The sequence below is a fragment of the Glycine soja genome, chromosome 13, assembly GCF_004193775.1.
Source record: "Glycine soja cultivar W05 chromosome 13, ASM419377v2, whole genome shotgun sequence".
Classification (NCBI taxonomy): Eukaryota; Viridiplantae; Streptophyta; class Magnoliopsida; order Fabales; family Fabaceae; genus Glycine; species Glycine soja.
This window is the reverse complement of record NC_041014.1, coordinates 15897419-15912863: the sequence shown is the minus strand read 5'-3', so window position 1 is coordinate 15912863 and position 15445 is coordinate 15897419. Positions and strand designations below refer to the sequence as shown.

Below are 15445 nucleotides of genomic sequence, written 5' to 3'. Positions count from 1 at the left end.
TGAATCGTGATTTTTTAACCTTTATATACTAGATAGGTATTCGATAAGGTTAATAGTTCCTCTTCGATTTCATTGAATACCTATTCGATAATAAGAGAACCTCAACCACCCCGCCGACAAGATAATTAAACCCTTGATAAAGTAGGACAACTTAGTTAAGAAAAAGGAAAGATTTAGTCTACCTAGTAAACCTCATTTATGAAAGAATCACCTAGATGGTAATTCTTGCATGAAGGTCCAGATTCTAAAGCCCACGAAGGTTTATATAAAAAGAGAAAAATCTCCTTGGTAAAAACATTGTTAAACTCTTAAGCATTATGTGTACTCTTGACTAATTGTACATATTGTTCTCAATCGAATCCTGATTGGGCGTCGGAGTGCCTTTTACAGGTATCTCCCCCTTTGTTTGGCTACCTTATTCGAATCAGATAAGAGAAAAGGACAAGTGTAACGACCCCTCGATAGAAGAGATATAATTCAATCATCATTTGACAAAAATATTTTGGTGCTGCACATCGTGGGATTGAGTAATATATTCCACTACTCCAAGAGTTATGGCAATCATGCGTGCGAGAATCAACACGACAACGACAAATCTACCCAGAAATCAACGTGAGGAACCATATGTTGAGGATCAGACTAATTTATCCTCCATGGTCAGGATACTCTAGGCCAAAGTGTCAGAAATGCATTGGCATCATATTGAAGAAATCATCACCCTTCGGCAGGAGAACTCACAACTGTGAGAGGCCAACCACAACTGAAACCTAAAGGTGACCCACTTGTGGGAGCAAAGGCAAAGTTGACGGCGTGTCAAATTTCAAAGGCCACCAAAGCTTGTGTGCAACAAGACCACACCCACAGCCTGTGAATATGTTGGGAAGACAATTACAATAGTTCAAAAATCCTTTCATATTCAGCATCATGGAAGCCACTTTCCCTTCCAATTGGAAGAACCTTAACATTGAAAAGTACGATGGCACTACTGACCCAGACAAACACCTTGATGTATACATCACGCAAGTCAACTTGTACACTACAAATGATGTTGTTTTATGTTGACTATTTCACACCTCCCTGAAGGGCCAAGCCCTCCAATGGTTCACCCATCTCCCTCCCAATAAAGTTGACTCCTTTGATATGTTGGCGACTCGATTTGGAATGCAATTTAAAACCAACCGACCTCTTCATCTGGCATTAATAGCTTTGGTCAATATTTGACAGTACAAGAGAGAGTCACTTCGAACGTTCAAGGAACATTTTGGAAAAATTGCATTGAATATCCGAAACTTGGATTCGACAGTTTCCATGCACCACCTCATAATGACACTCGGGCTAGGTCCTTTTGTGAACAGTCTATGCAAAAAGTCTACGTCTAACATGGATGAGCTGCTTAGGAGAGCATCCAAGTACATGCAAATGGAGGAATTGGCTAAGTACAAGAACCAGGCACGAACTGAGGCTACCTCAACCAAAAAGAAAGCCGACAAGCCAAACATCGGTAGGGAAAGAGACAACAGGCGATGGGATTGACAACCTCGAGAACCTCACTACGCTCATTATACCCCATCTCATCGTAAGTAAATCTCAGATCCTGGATCAAGCTCTGGCCAACAAGATCCTCGTTATGCCAAAAAGGGAAAACACCCCACCCTAGGCCGACTTCTCCCAACATCGTTGATACCATTGCAAACGAGGAAACTGCACTGAGGAATGTAGTGTTTTAAAAGACAAGATTGAAGACCTTATCAAATTCAGATACCTGGAGGATTTTATTCACAAACCTTAATCCTAGTGGCCTAATAATACTTACAGGCAGGTCCTTGACAAGGGAAGGGAGGAAAGTTTCACTTGTCATATACCAAAGTCTAACAATCCATTTCCATCCTTCAATGGTGCATGCGGTCGGTCCCAAAGCCTTATATTTCCTTGCTGTGCAAAATAATCGAAGTTTTTAAACAAAAGCAAAGGGACGAACCCTAGGATCAATATTTCAGTTAATTGATTAAATGTCAAATGACTCCACTGTTGTCATCCAAAATTGTCAAGTGATTAAATCAAACAAAACATACACTATAAGGGAGTCTTCGAAGAGATATGCAAAAGATAGGATGAAGTTGCATGAATTATCACATCTTTTAGAAAGAGACAATCAATTTAGGTTTTTCACACAAAAAAAAAGAGTATAATAAGAAAGAAAGAATATCTTGAACATTGCACAGTTTTCATGATTCAAAAACCTTTTGTGTTGCATTGTTGGGTACAAAGCCTACATTTACTCCGCTTCAGGGCAAAGTTTGCAACATACATGTCACATGTGTGAATAAACGTATCATGTATATGTTCGTGTGAATGATACAAATATTTTGACACAAATTTCAGTCTCTGATGTAAACATTCTTACCAGGCAGAGTCGCAAGAACCATTTCCGGTTCCTTGTTGAGGGTGCTTAACCGTGATGGCCATGGAGCAGAGCCTACACTCCGAACAAACCCACCGTTGGGAATTTCAAAATCATATCTGACCTTAGAGGAAAACCCTTCGCATTGTAGCATTTTAATTTCCCGCAGAAACCCAAAACTGTCTCGGTAAAACTACGATCCTGGTTTCGTTAACCGTTGGATTTTCATGCAATTTGGATATGTTGTTAGAAATTCAATTTTTCACAATTCCACCGTTGGGATTTTTGAAATAATATTCGTGAAGGAGAAAAAGAAATCGCATGAAGACAGTACAAGTGGAGGTTTAAATCTCTTCTCCGTCTCTCTGACGTTTGTGAACTCTATCGGAGCAGTCGGAGGAATAACTGAAGGAATCTCAGGTAACCGCTAGAGATGTTACTATCGCTGGCTGAAGACACGTGAGTCCGCTCAGAGGTAAGGGATGAGTTATTCACAGTTGGGGATTAGTGAGAACATGTGTAGGGATCCTTAGAGGATTAAATTTGGGTTTTATTTTGGGATGTTTGTTAAATTGCAATTTTTCCTTTATGATTATAAATAAAATATTGATGTCCTAATGAAAATTGCTTGATAAATTGTGCTCTTGATATTTGTATATTTCGACCTATGATTTTGATATAATTGTGTAATATTATTTGAGGGGTTTTAGTCCCCATGTTGTGATAGTCTTTTATATAAATTGTTATATTGAGGATATGAAATGATGATTCAAATTGTGAGTATGTGATGAATTGTAGAATAACATGTTGCTTTGAGATTATAATATTGTTATTGAGATTGAGTATAAGTGTAAAGTTGAACATGTGTTAATTTGTGAGATACGTGTAAACATGTGATGGTGGATTGTGACACTATGAGATGTGAAATTGTGAATGAGTTTTAGTTGTGGATAAGTGTGTAGTTAACACTTGATGTGAAATTACTTGTGTTGTAAGCTATGAATTGTACAATAACCCGACCAGTGTTATCTTGAGAAAAGCGTTGATGCGCAGTGTTAAAAAGAAAATGTAGGTTTCCTATTTAGGAACCAGTGTTAAATCGTAGCGCAATTGTGTTGAACGTGTTTAAAACACGAGTGTAAGGTCGTGGGTATTGTATAATTCATGAGCAGTGTTTGCATGCAAAAATTATTTTAGGGGTTGGACCTGAATCAGGAGGGAGAGGCCCTGACGGACTCTTTGGAGTGTAGGCCTTGGGGGTCACTGGATTTGAGTGCTCCTTTAAGCCTATGCTGATCCCATATGGTTGGAGCATTCTCGCAAAACATCGTGACCCTGACTGGTCTCCCTATGATCTTACTTAGTGAGAGTGACTTGACAAACCCATTGTGTGGTGTGTCTTGTTATGTACTCCTAAGCGCCCCAGGGTGGTTTTTCACTGACATGGTACCACATTGCATATAGGATTGAGTCTTAGCATAATTGTTGCATATGCTTGCTAATTGATGTGTTATTATATCTTGATCGGAGCGTGAGATTCTTGTGTAATGTGATTGATGATTGAAAAGTGAATTTTGAATGATGAAGTGGTGAAGTTACGTGAGCTATGTTTAAGCAAGTGGTATCTCATTTATATAATATGTATATTTAATTGTCTTGTTTTCTCTATTAGCTAGGAATGTGATAACTCATTCCTTGTGTGTTGTTGTGTTTGGATCCTGTGATGATCTTGAACTTGTATTCGGGGGAGCAGATGAATAGGTGGATGACTATGAAGAACCTCATGCTAGAGGACACGGGAACACAACGCTCTGATAGGATGTGACATTAGGATATAAGTTCCATATTAATTGTATGAAGCTTAGACGACCTTGTTGAGTCGAGAATACTTTATTATTTATTTGGACAAGTTTGAATATGGTGTAAAAGAAAATGAATGTGAGCCTTTTTCCCTTTTGAAAGGCTTGTAAAAAAATGTTTTAAAAATTCTTTTAATTAATATTTGAATTTTTTTTATTCCTTATTAGTATATATGTGAGGGGTAGAGGGTGTCACATTTAGTGGTATCAGAGCAGGTTGAACCTTTCGGCCAGTGTGTTATGTGCTTACCATATTCTGGTGTGCACTCTGTGTGGTTACTTATGACTAGTTTTGTTGAACATGTTTGAATTATTATTTGTATTTTCTCCTACACGATTAAATGAGACTTAATAATAATGCTTTTATGTATCTTGCATCCTTAATGTTGCTATACCATAAATCCACTGTTGAGTCATGAGTTATGAGACTGGCCATCTCTATAATTTGCGAAGTGCGGTTGGACATTATGGCAAGCCATTGGGTGTTGCAAGTAGCCTTGATATTGATTGATAATGTGCTAATGAACCTTTATCATCCTGTGTGTATGTTGTTAGTTAGCTTATTTCTCCTGTGATGTGTGGATTAGTGTTGCAAGAACCTTTTGGACCATATATATATCTTGGATGAGTGTGTCTTTCTTGATGTGTAAATGCGTGACTACTTAACTCCCTTTATTTATTGCGTAGTCGTGAATGTAGTAGTTGAAGTTTATGATTCCTTAATACATACTTATTAACTATTTAATTCTTACTTCTTATATGTACGTTGTATACTTATTATAAGAACCTTATAATTCTATGTATACTTGTAGTAGGGTGTTTTACCTTAATTGCATAAAAAGTATGGTTGTTTGAGATTCTTGTTCTTAGCAATGGTGATACTCTATAGTTCAATGACTCATATAAAAAAAATATATTTCATAAAGAATACTCTTTTGACCGTACCTTCTGATTCTAGTGCAACTTATCCTTTGTGTTGCGTGCTTAAGTCAAGTAATTCGATTACGCTTCCATGCTTGAGTATAATTCATTCTTTGTGTTGTGAGCCTACATCAAACAATTGGATTATTGATGTTTCTGTCGCAATCAAGTGATAGTTGATGTCTCCATATGTGCATACACTGTGATTATGTTTTCGTTTCTAGAATTCATTTGGAGTATCTACTGTTGATTCTGGATGAGTGATCCTTCTTGATTTAAAATTATTGTCTCCTAATCAATCGAGTGTTCATCTTGTTATTAGTTGTTCATCTTCCAATCATGTCTAGTTAAACTGCTTGATAATCTTTCTTGTTGTTACTTCTATTACGAATAAAGAGAGACTTCGCCTTTGACAATCACGTTAAGATGTTTTGAGAGGAAACACTTGAGTATGCATTATCCTTGTTATCCATAGACGAAAGTCAAACTTAGTAAGTCATGTATTTGTGTTCCTTGAGGATATGCTTAGTTACCACCTAAGTGCAAGATTGAGAATCTTATAAGTGTAGTACCCATAGAAACTTGTAACCGTAGTTCGTGAGAAATATCTAGTATAGAGTTGTTTGAGAACATAGTGTAGTTGGAAAAGTTATAAAGTATAGTTAAAAGATTTAATGGGGAACCTTAAGAAGAGTGTAAGGTAGTTAGTAAGACATTAATTGTTAAGCATAGAAGGATTCAAGAGTGAGTGTTCTTGCGAAGGGTAGGTGACCTAAAAGATTATTGATGATAGTTGTATGATCAGCGAGATAAATATTAGTTCTTTTTACCTTAATATGGAAAAAGTTTGTGGATGCTTTAAGAAATACCTTAGTACCTATTGTGACCTCTATGTGTACCTGGTCATGTCATAATATGATTGATGTCCATGTGTGTTCGTGGAATGCGTGACAGGATCTCTCACCCTGAGTTAGCTCTTGTTGTGGTTTTGATGATTAGTGTTTAGTATGTTTCCAGTTAAGTTGAATTATGATGTGTATTATAAGGTTGTTATAGACCCTTGGGCATCATGTTTTGAGCTAAGAGTTTTGTTATGCATTTTAGTTAGATGAAGATGACCCTTAGAGTATGTTACGTCTAGGTGAAAGATAACTACAAATCCTTCTTGGGCAGAAGTTGTTTTGAGATGAGAGGAAACTTAAGATTAAGATGAAATGCTCTTAACTAGTAGTCGAACCAAAAGGTTATTTTAGGACTCATTGGATTAACCTTAATGCTTGTTGGAGATGACTCAAGTAAGTTTAAGTTTTTGAGTGAGATCCTTGTAAGGAGTAAGCCATAAGTTCATAAAGAAGTCGACCACTGTAAACTGTTGAGTGCTATCTTAGCCGCGTAGGTCCTTATTGGAGTAGTAAAATATTTGAAATAATTTTTAAGTTTAGAGGAGTGCTTGTAGGAGAACAAATAGTGATCAATGTTTCTTGACAACTTAAGACTTATGAAAAGATTTATCCTATATGTGATTTAGAATAGGTAACCATGGTGTTCACCATAATATTTTGGGAGACATTACCGTTAGTTTGATACATTGTGAGGATCTTTGGAGTTGAATCCGAGATAAAAGAGATGGGTAAAATTCTCAAGAATCTTGTTGTGAGATTAGTTTTAAACGTTAGAACTAGCTTAGTAGTTAGAGCTTGAATTGGAAACCGATGATATGACTAGTGTCCTAATTATAGAGTTAGATATTGTAAACAACAATCGAAACCTCAAGTTCAAGTGAAAAGTTATAGGGTGACATGAGTATATATGTGTAAAGATTACCTTAAGGTGAACAAACTTACAGAAGTAGGGAGTAATCTGTATTGCTTATCTAATTAGTACCCAGTTAGTATCAGGTAGGCAACCTTAGATTTGAATCGTTACAATTCTTGGACCTAAGTGAGAGTTATGAGTCAAGTATACCTAAGTAAGGAAGATCGTGCTCAGGGAAGAGGGATAGATTTGAGGGTAGTTAAAAGAGTCGAAACTCATTATTTTTCTTGAACCGTCCGATGTTCGAAAAAGAGTCGACCACGTGATCAGTAGCGTCTCCTTGTGTTTGTTTGTTCATTTCAAATTGTCATTAGCGTCTCCTATGATATTATTATACTCCAAATAGTATGTCATTCACATTCTATTATCGTTGAGATGTTACTCTTGCGACACAACTTAACTCATGAAAAATTATCATTGAGGGAACGAGGATCACCAGATTTGTCGTCAAGTGTAGAAAACTCTTAAGATCGAAGTCACAGATAAGTGTTTCAACAGAGCACACAACTTGATATTGAAAACTATATGTGTGATATATTTTTCTCAATCTTTCGGCAAAGTTTCGGGGGCGAAACTTCTTTTAAGAGGGATGGAATTGTAACATCCCAATTTTTGTAATCTAGATTAAAAATGATTGTTATTTATAAATAAATAGAGGTTTAGAAAAATGATGAGATTTTATAAATAAATAAATAAGGAGATATAATTATTAATTAAAATAAAATAATGATTTGAGAGAAAATAAAAAGGGTATTTCATTTATTTGTTTGATAGAAAATAAAATAGATTTTGTTTTTATAAAATAAATAAATAAATAAATATAGAGCAAATAATAGGCTGTGTCACTAGGTATAAATAGTTATGGTAAGTCAGGTGACTCTTTTTGGCCTCATTTTCGTTTTTCCCCTTCTCCTCTCAAAACCCTTTCTTTTTCCCGCAGCCCACCAAACATATCTCCGAAAAACAACGATCTCGGAGTCGTTCACCGTTGGATCGTCGTCAAATTTGAGTATCACGTTCGCAACCCAATTCGGAACATTCCCACCGTTGGGAATTTCAAAATCATATCTGACCTTAGAGGAAAACCCTTCGCATTGTAGCATTTTAATTTCCCGTAGAAACCCAAAACTGTCTCGGTAAAACTACGATTCCGGTTTCGTTAACCGTTGGATTTTCATGTAATTTGGATATATTGTTCGAAATTCAATTTTGCACAATTCCGTGTTGGGATTTTTGAAATAATATTCGTGAAGGAGAAAAAGAAATCGCATGAAGACAGTACAAGTGGAGGTTTAAATCTCTTCTCCGTCTCTCTGACGTTTGGGAACTCTATCGGAGCAGTCGGAGGAATAACTGAAGGAATCTCAGGTAACCGCTAGAGATGTTACTATCGCTGGCTGAAGACACGTGAGTCCGCTCAGAGGTAAGGGATGAGTTATTCACAGTTGGGGATTAGTGAGAACATGTGTAGGGATCCTTAGAGGATTAAATTTGGGTTTTATTTTGGGATGTTTGTTAAATTGCAATTTTTCCTTTATGATTATAAATAAAATATTGATGTCCTAATGAAAATTGCTTGATAAATTGTGCTCTTGATATTTGTATATTTCGACCTATGATTTTGATATAATTGTGTAATATTATTTGAGGGGTTTTAGTCCCCATGTTGTGATAGTCTTTTATATAAATTGTTATATTGAGGATATGAAATGATGATTCAAATTGTGAGTATGTGATGAATTGTAGAATAACATGTTGCTTTGAGATTATAATATTGTTATTAAGATTGAGTATAAGTGTAAAGTTGAACATGTGTTAATTTGTGAGATACGTGTAAACATGTGATGGTGGATTGTGACACTATGAGATGTGAAATTGTGAATGAGTTTTAGTTGTGGATAAGTGTGTAGTTAACACTTGATGTGAAATTACTTGTGTTGTAAGCTATGAATTGTACAATAACCCGACCAGCGTTATCTTGAGAAAAGCGTTGATGCGCAGTGTTAAAAAGAAAATGTAGGTTTCCTATTTAGGAACCAGTGTTAAATCGTAGCGCAATTGTGTTGAACGTGTTTAAAACACGAGTGTAAGGTCGTGGGTATTGTATAATTCATGAGCAGTGTTTGCATGCAAAAATTATTTTAGGGGTTGGACCTGAATCAGGAGGGAGAGGCCCTGACGGACTCTTCAGAGTGTAGGCCTTGGGGGTCACTGGATTTGAGTGCTCCTTTAAGCCTATGCTGATCCTATATGGTTGGAGCATTCTCGCAAAACATCGTGACCCTGACTGGTCTCCCTATGATCTTACTTAGTGAGAGTGACTTGACAAACCCATTGTGTGGTGTGTCTTGTTATGTACTCCTAAGCGCCCCAGGATGGTTTTTCACTGACATGGTACCACATTGCATATAGGATTGAGTCTTTGCATAATTGTTGCATATGCTTGCTAATTGATGTGTTATTATATCTTGATCGGAGCGTGGGATTCTTGTGTAATGTGATTGATGATTGAAAAGTGAATTTTGAATGATGAAGTGGTGAAGTTACGTGAGCTATGTTTAAGCAAGTGGTATCTCATTTATATAATATGTATATTTAATTGTCTTGTTTTCTCTATTAGCTAGGAATGTGATAACTCATTCCTTGTGTGTTGTTGTGTTTGGATCCTGTGATGATCTTGAACTTGTGTTCGGGGGAGCAGATGAATAGGTGGATGACTATGAAGAACCTCATACTAGAGGACACGGGAACACACCGCTTTGATAGGATGTGACATTAGGATATAAGTTCCATATTAATTGTATGAAGCTTAGACGACCTTGTTGAGTCGAGAATACTTTATTATTTATTTGGACAAGTTTGAATATGGTGTAAAAGAAAATGAATGTGAGCCTTTTTCCTCTTCGAAAGGCTTGTAAAAAAAATGTTTTAAAAATACTTTTAATTAATATTTGAATTTTTTTTATTCCTTATTAGTATATATGTGAGGGGTAGAGGGTGTCACATGGGCCATATGGATCTTTACGAATTGTTGATCCGTATGGGTTTTTCCCACAAAAATTGCGTTTTTGGAAGCCAATTCAGAACACATCAAACAAATACTTTGATTAAATACAACGAAGCAACACATTGATTCATTCAATCAACCAAAACAATGAATCAAGCAAAGTGCATGACAAAAACAAGCAGAAAATGAAGGATATACAAGATGAAGAAGAAGAAGATGAACTAGGAAGAAGAAGAAGAACCAGAGGAAGCAGCAACGACCGTGAGAAGAACCACGTGTGCGAAGCGGAGGAAGAAGAACCAGACGACTAAGAAGAAGCAGAAACAATGTGCGAAAGGCAATGACTTGTACAAACAAGTCACCATTCCTATTTATATTAAATAGGTGAAGGGTATTTTAGTCCTTTCACCTAAGTTGCTGGGTGTCCCAGTAAAAATGTTGGGTGTCCAAAGCAACCCCCGAGAAATAATTGATCAAAGACTCTGATTCTCCTACTAGAATGTAACTATCTCATCATATGGAAGATAATTACACTATTTTAACTTAAATTCTATATTAGAAAGGGCCTATAAAAGGTAATAAGACTCCACATTATAGGTATAACCGGAATCTTAGCCACCCTTTATCTTTGACTCAAACTAACTTGAGCGTTAAGAATCTTTGCATATAATTTCCCCCATTGGAAATCCCTTGCTCTTTTTACTATCACCCAATCCAATAGAGCAATCGGCTAGACTCTAATTTAAACGTCTATGAAAAACATGTATGGACTAACTAAAATAAATAAATAAATAACATTGATCAATAGAAAAAGAAAATAACAATGATTAACTAAGGTTACAAATACAACACCTATGTTATTATTAGTAACATGTACACAAAAAGAAAATCTTCTTAATAATATAGTTAAAACACTTTTCTTTCATCCATTATATTTTTGAGTCTATGAAATTATGATTTGATGTCACTTTAATTTTTAAAATTAACAAAATTAAAAAAGTCTTTAAAATTGTAATTCATCACTTATTTTAGTCCAAAATTACATAAAACATAAGATTTTAGAAAGACATTTAAGAAGCTTATAAACTTGTTTCACTAAATTTATAAACTAGTTTGATTAAATATATGTTCATGTGATCAAAATGATATTAATTTAAATAATTAAATTTAGAGAATTACAATTTCAAAAACATCCTAAGATTTCATTAAATTCAAGGACTTTAAATCACAATAAAATCACAATTTCAAAGACTAATTTAACCATTTATCCTATAATTTATTTATGAAACTTCCATTCACAAAAATATTTTAGTCCAACCGCTAAACCGGCCGTCAAACGTTCAAACCTAGCGTCTAGGTTACCCTGTTCTGTTGTGTCCACATCGGACTTGGTGTCGTGTTAAGTGTCATCATTATGGGCAGAAAAACCAATTCATTTCCACCGTTAGATTCCATTAAACATTCACATAAAAAAAAAAAGAAAACAACACATTCTATAGATTCCTTCGCACTCACAAAACATTCTTAAATAAATATGCAAACTCAAACCCAAATCCAATCGTGGAACTTTCAACTGTGATCATCATAACATCACAATCAATTCATCACTCACCCCAGCAATGAAATTTGGGAAAGAGTTCAAGACCCATTTGGAAGACACCATCCCTGAGTGGAGGGACAAGTTCCTTTGCTACAAACCATTGAAGAAGCTTCTCAAACAGAACCTTCCTTCAATCACTACCGCCATCACTGATATACCCATCAATCTCCCTCTTCACCTTCTCCAACAACCCTCTTCGCCACAACTTCTTCAGGCTTGGTTCGTGAGGATTCTCAATGAAGAGCTTGAAAAGTTCAATGATTTCTATGTGGACAAAGAGGAAGAGTTTGTTATTCGCTTCCAGGTTCTTCCCCACTTTTTCTTTTTTGCTTTGAACTTTTTTTTTTGTTCTTGTTGGTTTCTGTTCAAATGGATAACTAGTAAATTGCGAAGGTTTTAAATTGCGGTTGCGGTCGCAGTTTCATTGCCGTCCTTGATATCTAGGAAACGGAATTGTACCTAAAAACCTTGAAATTATGTTTGCACAATTGGGTATTTGAGAAAGCTCTTGGCTTGATCAAACCCTAATTTTTATTTGGTATATGTATAGGCACGCGTTGTTATGGGTATATGGTATGTTGGAATACTAAGTGCCCCTTTGTTTTAAAGTTGTAAAGAATTCATTTTTAAACTGTTTAACCTAATTAGAATATGTGTGTAACTTAATCTCAACCATGAATTTTATATGGGTACATGTGCAGAGTGTGGAGAATTGTTTTTTTTTATGTAAAACAAACTGACCCCAAACCACTCTTGTTGATTTCAATCAAAATGGGTAATTGGTAGTTAGAAAATCGTGTTTGCACAATTGGGTATTGAGAAAGGTCTTGGTTTGATGAAGTTTTAGGTAGATACACTGCAAAAACTCCGAAGTTTCTGACTAAATTAATATGAAACTCTGAAATTAGTTTTGTTGGGTGTTCTCCTGTGCAGCATGCTTACGGATGTCTGGTACCATGTGGGTTATTTGAGTTTTTTTAAGAAATATACAAAATAACCTAGTATGAGCATAACCTTGGTAAAGGTTCAATAGAATCAATAGCTTCCATCTGTCTGTTTGTAATCCTACTATACATGAATACAATAGTCTGTCATTTTTTAGGTTTTATTATGATATTATCCTAGCCATCCAATATGTTCCTATATCCAGTTGCTGAATCAATCTATTAGTAAATTGAGTCTGTTAGATTTGAATTTAACTCAAATTGCTGGGACAGGGAGTAGTAGATGAAAATGATATGGTTTTGCAATTAAGACTTATGAGAGACACTCTTGTGGCACTGACAACTTTCAAGGTATACTTATATGGGCTGTTGCTCATTGTATAAGCTCAAACTGCCTGTTGAAAAGGAATGCTTCATGTGTGATAAATTTATCCAAATCTGATGATTTATAAAACTTGTAGCTATGTGAGACCAAGAGTCCATACTCCTAGCTGCTAACTAACTAACTCATTGGAGTCCAAACTACATCAAGGAATGTAATTAGGCTTCCAAGTTTTGCCCAAGGTGTGACATTCATCATAAGGCACTCTTGGTGATTAATTTATAATGTCGGTAAATGATAAGTATGTGCCTTCATGGATGGGTTAGAATTGAGATTCATTCTCTGTTTTCTCTTTAAAGTCTTATGCAGCTCCTTACCAATTAGAGTGATTTTTCCACAAACAATTTGATTCTCAAGTTTTGATTAATATGATGAATAATAAAATGGCATAAAAAACTGTTAGGAATTAATGTGACAAATAGATATATTCTTCTTCTACAATGTAGCAGATCTAAATTTACTCAATTTAGTCAGTTATAATGTTATTAGTACAAGATTCCTCTATATGTTCTCCCTGCAAGCTGGATAAAACCTCTTTTCTAGTGCAAAATTTATCCTAGTGTTAATGTGAGACACGGAATCTGCAATGGCATAGCTCACTCACAAAATTTGATTGATGATGTTCAAGAGTGGATCTAGCTATTGTTGTCTGTTTTTCCTACTCTAGGGAATTAATTATTGACATTTCAGTCATGTATTGTATACTGAATCCAACTGTTAAAGTGCATGGATAATAGATCGATATAAAGTATATTGCCTAATGCCTGGAGAATATCTTTCAATTATAATACCATTGAGTGACAAAACATAGCTCTATTTCCTCCCTGATTTTTGCCTGAAACTTTGAACAGGAGCTGAAGGAGAGAATTGAGTGTCTTAAAGAAAAAAGCAGCCAGGGTGAAGTGTACACTTCTGACTGTGAATTCAGTGAAGAAATGATGGACATCAGGAAGGACTTGGTCACCATCCATGGAGAGATGGTGCTCCTCAAAAACTACAGTTCATTAAACTTTGCAGGTACATCATCTAATTAATCTAATCTTTTCTTTTGATCTAAAGTATGGCTGTCGTGGAAGTGTCATTTCTGTAAGGTTTCTTGATATTGCCTAAAAAGATTATATGATTCATATATTTCACACCTGATGGGGTTTCAGTTAGCTAATTGTTAAGTCTCAAGACATTAACCTATTTCCATTTCAACAGGACTAGTTAAAATTTTGAAGAAGTATGATAAAAGAACTGGTGGGTTGTTGCGTCTGCCTTTTACACAACTTGTTCTTCGTCAACCTTTTTTCACGACTGAACCTCTCACAAGGTTAGTCCATGAATGTGAGGAAAATCTAGAGCTGCTCTTTCCCCTGCAAGCAGAAGTAATCCAATCTACTCCCCCTCCAGAAAATCAGTCTAGACCACCGGTAGATAGCGCAACAAATGCCTTACCTGAGGCATCCTCAACTCTTGGGGATGAAACTGTGTACATATATCGTAGCACTCTTGCTGCTATGAGAGCCATAAAGGGTCTTCAGAAAGCAAGCTCCACCTCCAATCCATTTTCGTTTTCATCCCTTTTTAGCAACCAAGATGGTGATGGTACTGGTGCTGTAACTGCTGAAAACTCTGCCGCAAATTCTCCAGCTACCTTGCAGAATGAAGAAAGCGTTGGTAAAGAGGAAACTGATTCTGTGTAGGAAAATTTTTCTTTTATATCTGCTTCCTGTATCTTCTTCTGGGTTTCTGTTTCAGCCTTGTTGGTTGAAACTAAATGAAATGTAATCTTTTTGTTCGTATATACAATCAATAAATACAAGTCAACTAGTAAGATGTACTTTCTTTAACATTTAACTTGGGAAATAATACCTGAGCATTGCCTTTTTCTTACCTTTCACTTTTATATCACTATGCTCCCTTGTAAGGCTTGCTGTTTTAAGTTTTAAATTGTGACGACTGACGATAAGTGATAACATTAATATATAATAGAGTAAATTACACTGTTATTATTTCTTGAGGATGTTTTAGATTGCATATGACCCCTCCTGCTTTTTCAACGTATATAGCAACTCCCTTATAGTGATACATAATATAATGTTTTTTTTTTGGGTAATAAGGGGTGAGTGTAATGTATTGAATATCAATGTAATATATTTCAAACAATTAAGGGAGGTTCTAGGGATGAAAAAGGGAGAGGTATCTGGGGAAATTTGACGAATCCTCATAAAGTGTTAATCAAATTTAATCTATATAACAAATTAGATGCAAGTATGAGGAACAGAGGAAGTATGCTTAACATTCAACTTTACAATATGATATTTCACCACTGTTTTTTACCTTCCAATTTTACATGGGACCTCTCTATGCTTCCTTGTACCTCTTGCTATTTTATGTTAATTGAGTTTGAAATTGTAATGGCAAGAAGCTGGCGTTACTAAAGGGTAATAAGTAGCATCAGTGTCTAGTGTAACATTAAAATTGGATGTGCAAAATATTGCTTAACAATGCTTCTGGATTATGCTGTTAAA

The 15445-nt window shown here is 35.6% G+C and overlaps 1 protein-coding gene across 1 annotated transcript; it reads left to right on the top strand.

Moving 5' to 3' along the window:
- The first annotated feature begins 11497 nt into the window (after positions 1-11497).
- Positions 11498-14807, top strand: LOC114380741 (SPX domain-containing protein 4). Its single transcript, XM_028339775.1, has 3 exons — positions 11498-11907; positions 13781-13946; positions 14133-14807. Exons 1-3 carry the CDS (start codon positions 11623-11625, stop codon positions 14615-14617), a joined length of 936 nt encoding a protein of 311 aa, XP_028195576.1. The 5' UTR covers positions 11498-11622; the 3' UTR covers positions 14618-14807.
- The last annotated feature ends 638 nt before the right edge of the window (positions 14808-15445 follow it).

Coding starts and splice junctions, on each gene's coding strand:
- LOC114380741 (XM_028339775.1), top strand. CDS start 11,623: ATGAAATTTGGGAAAGAGTTCAAGACCCATTTGGAAGACACCATCCCT. Junction 11,908..13,780: donor AGTTTGTTATTCGCTTCCAG/GTTCTTCCCCAC, acceptor AACTTTGAACAG/GAGCTGAAGGAGAGAATTGA. Junction 13,947..14,132: donor CAGTTCATTAAACTTTGCAG/GTACATCATCTA, acceptor CCATTTCAACAG/GACTAGTTAAAATTTTGAAG.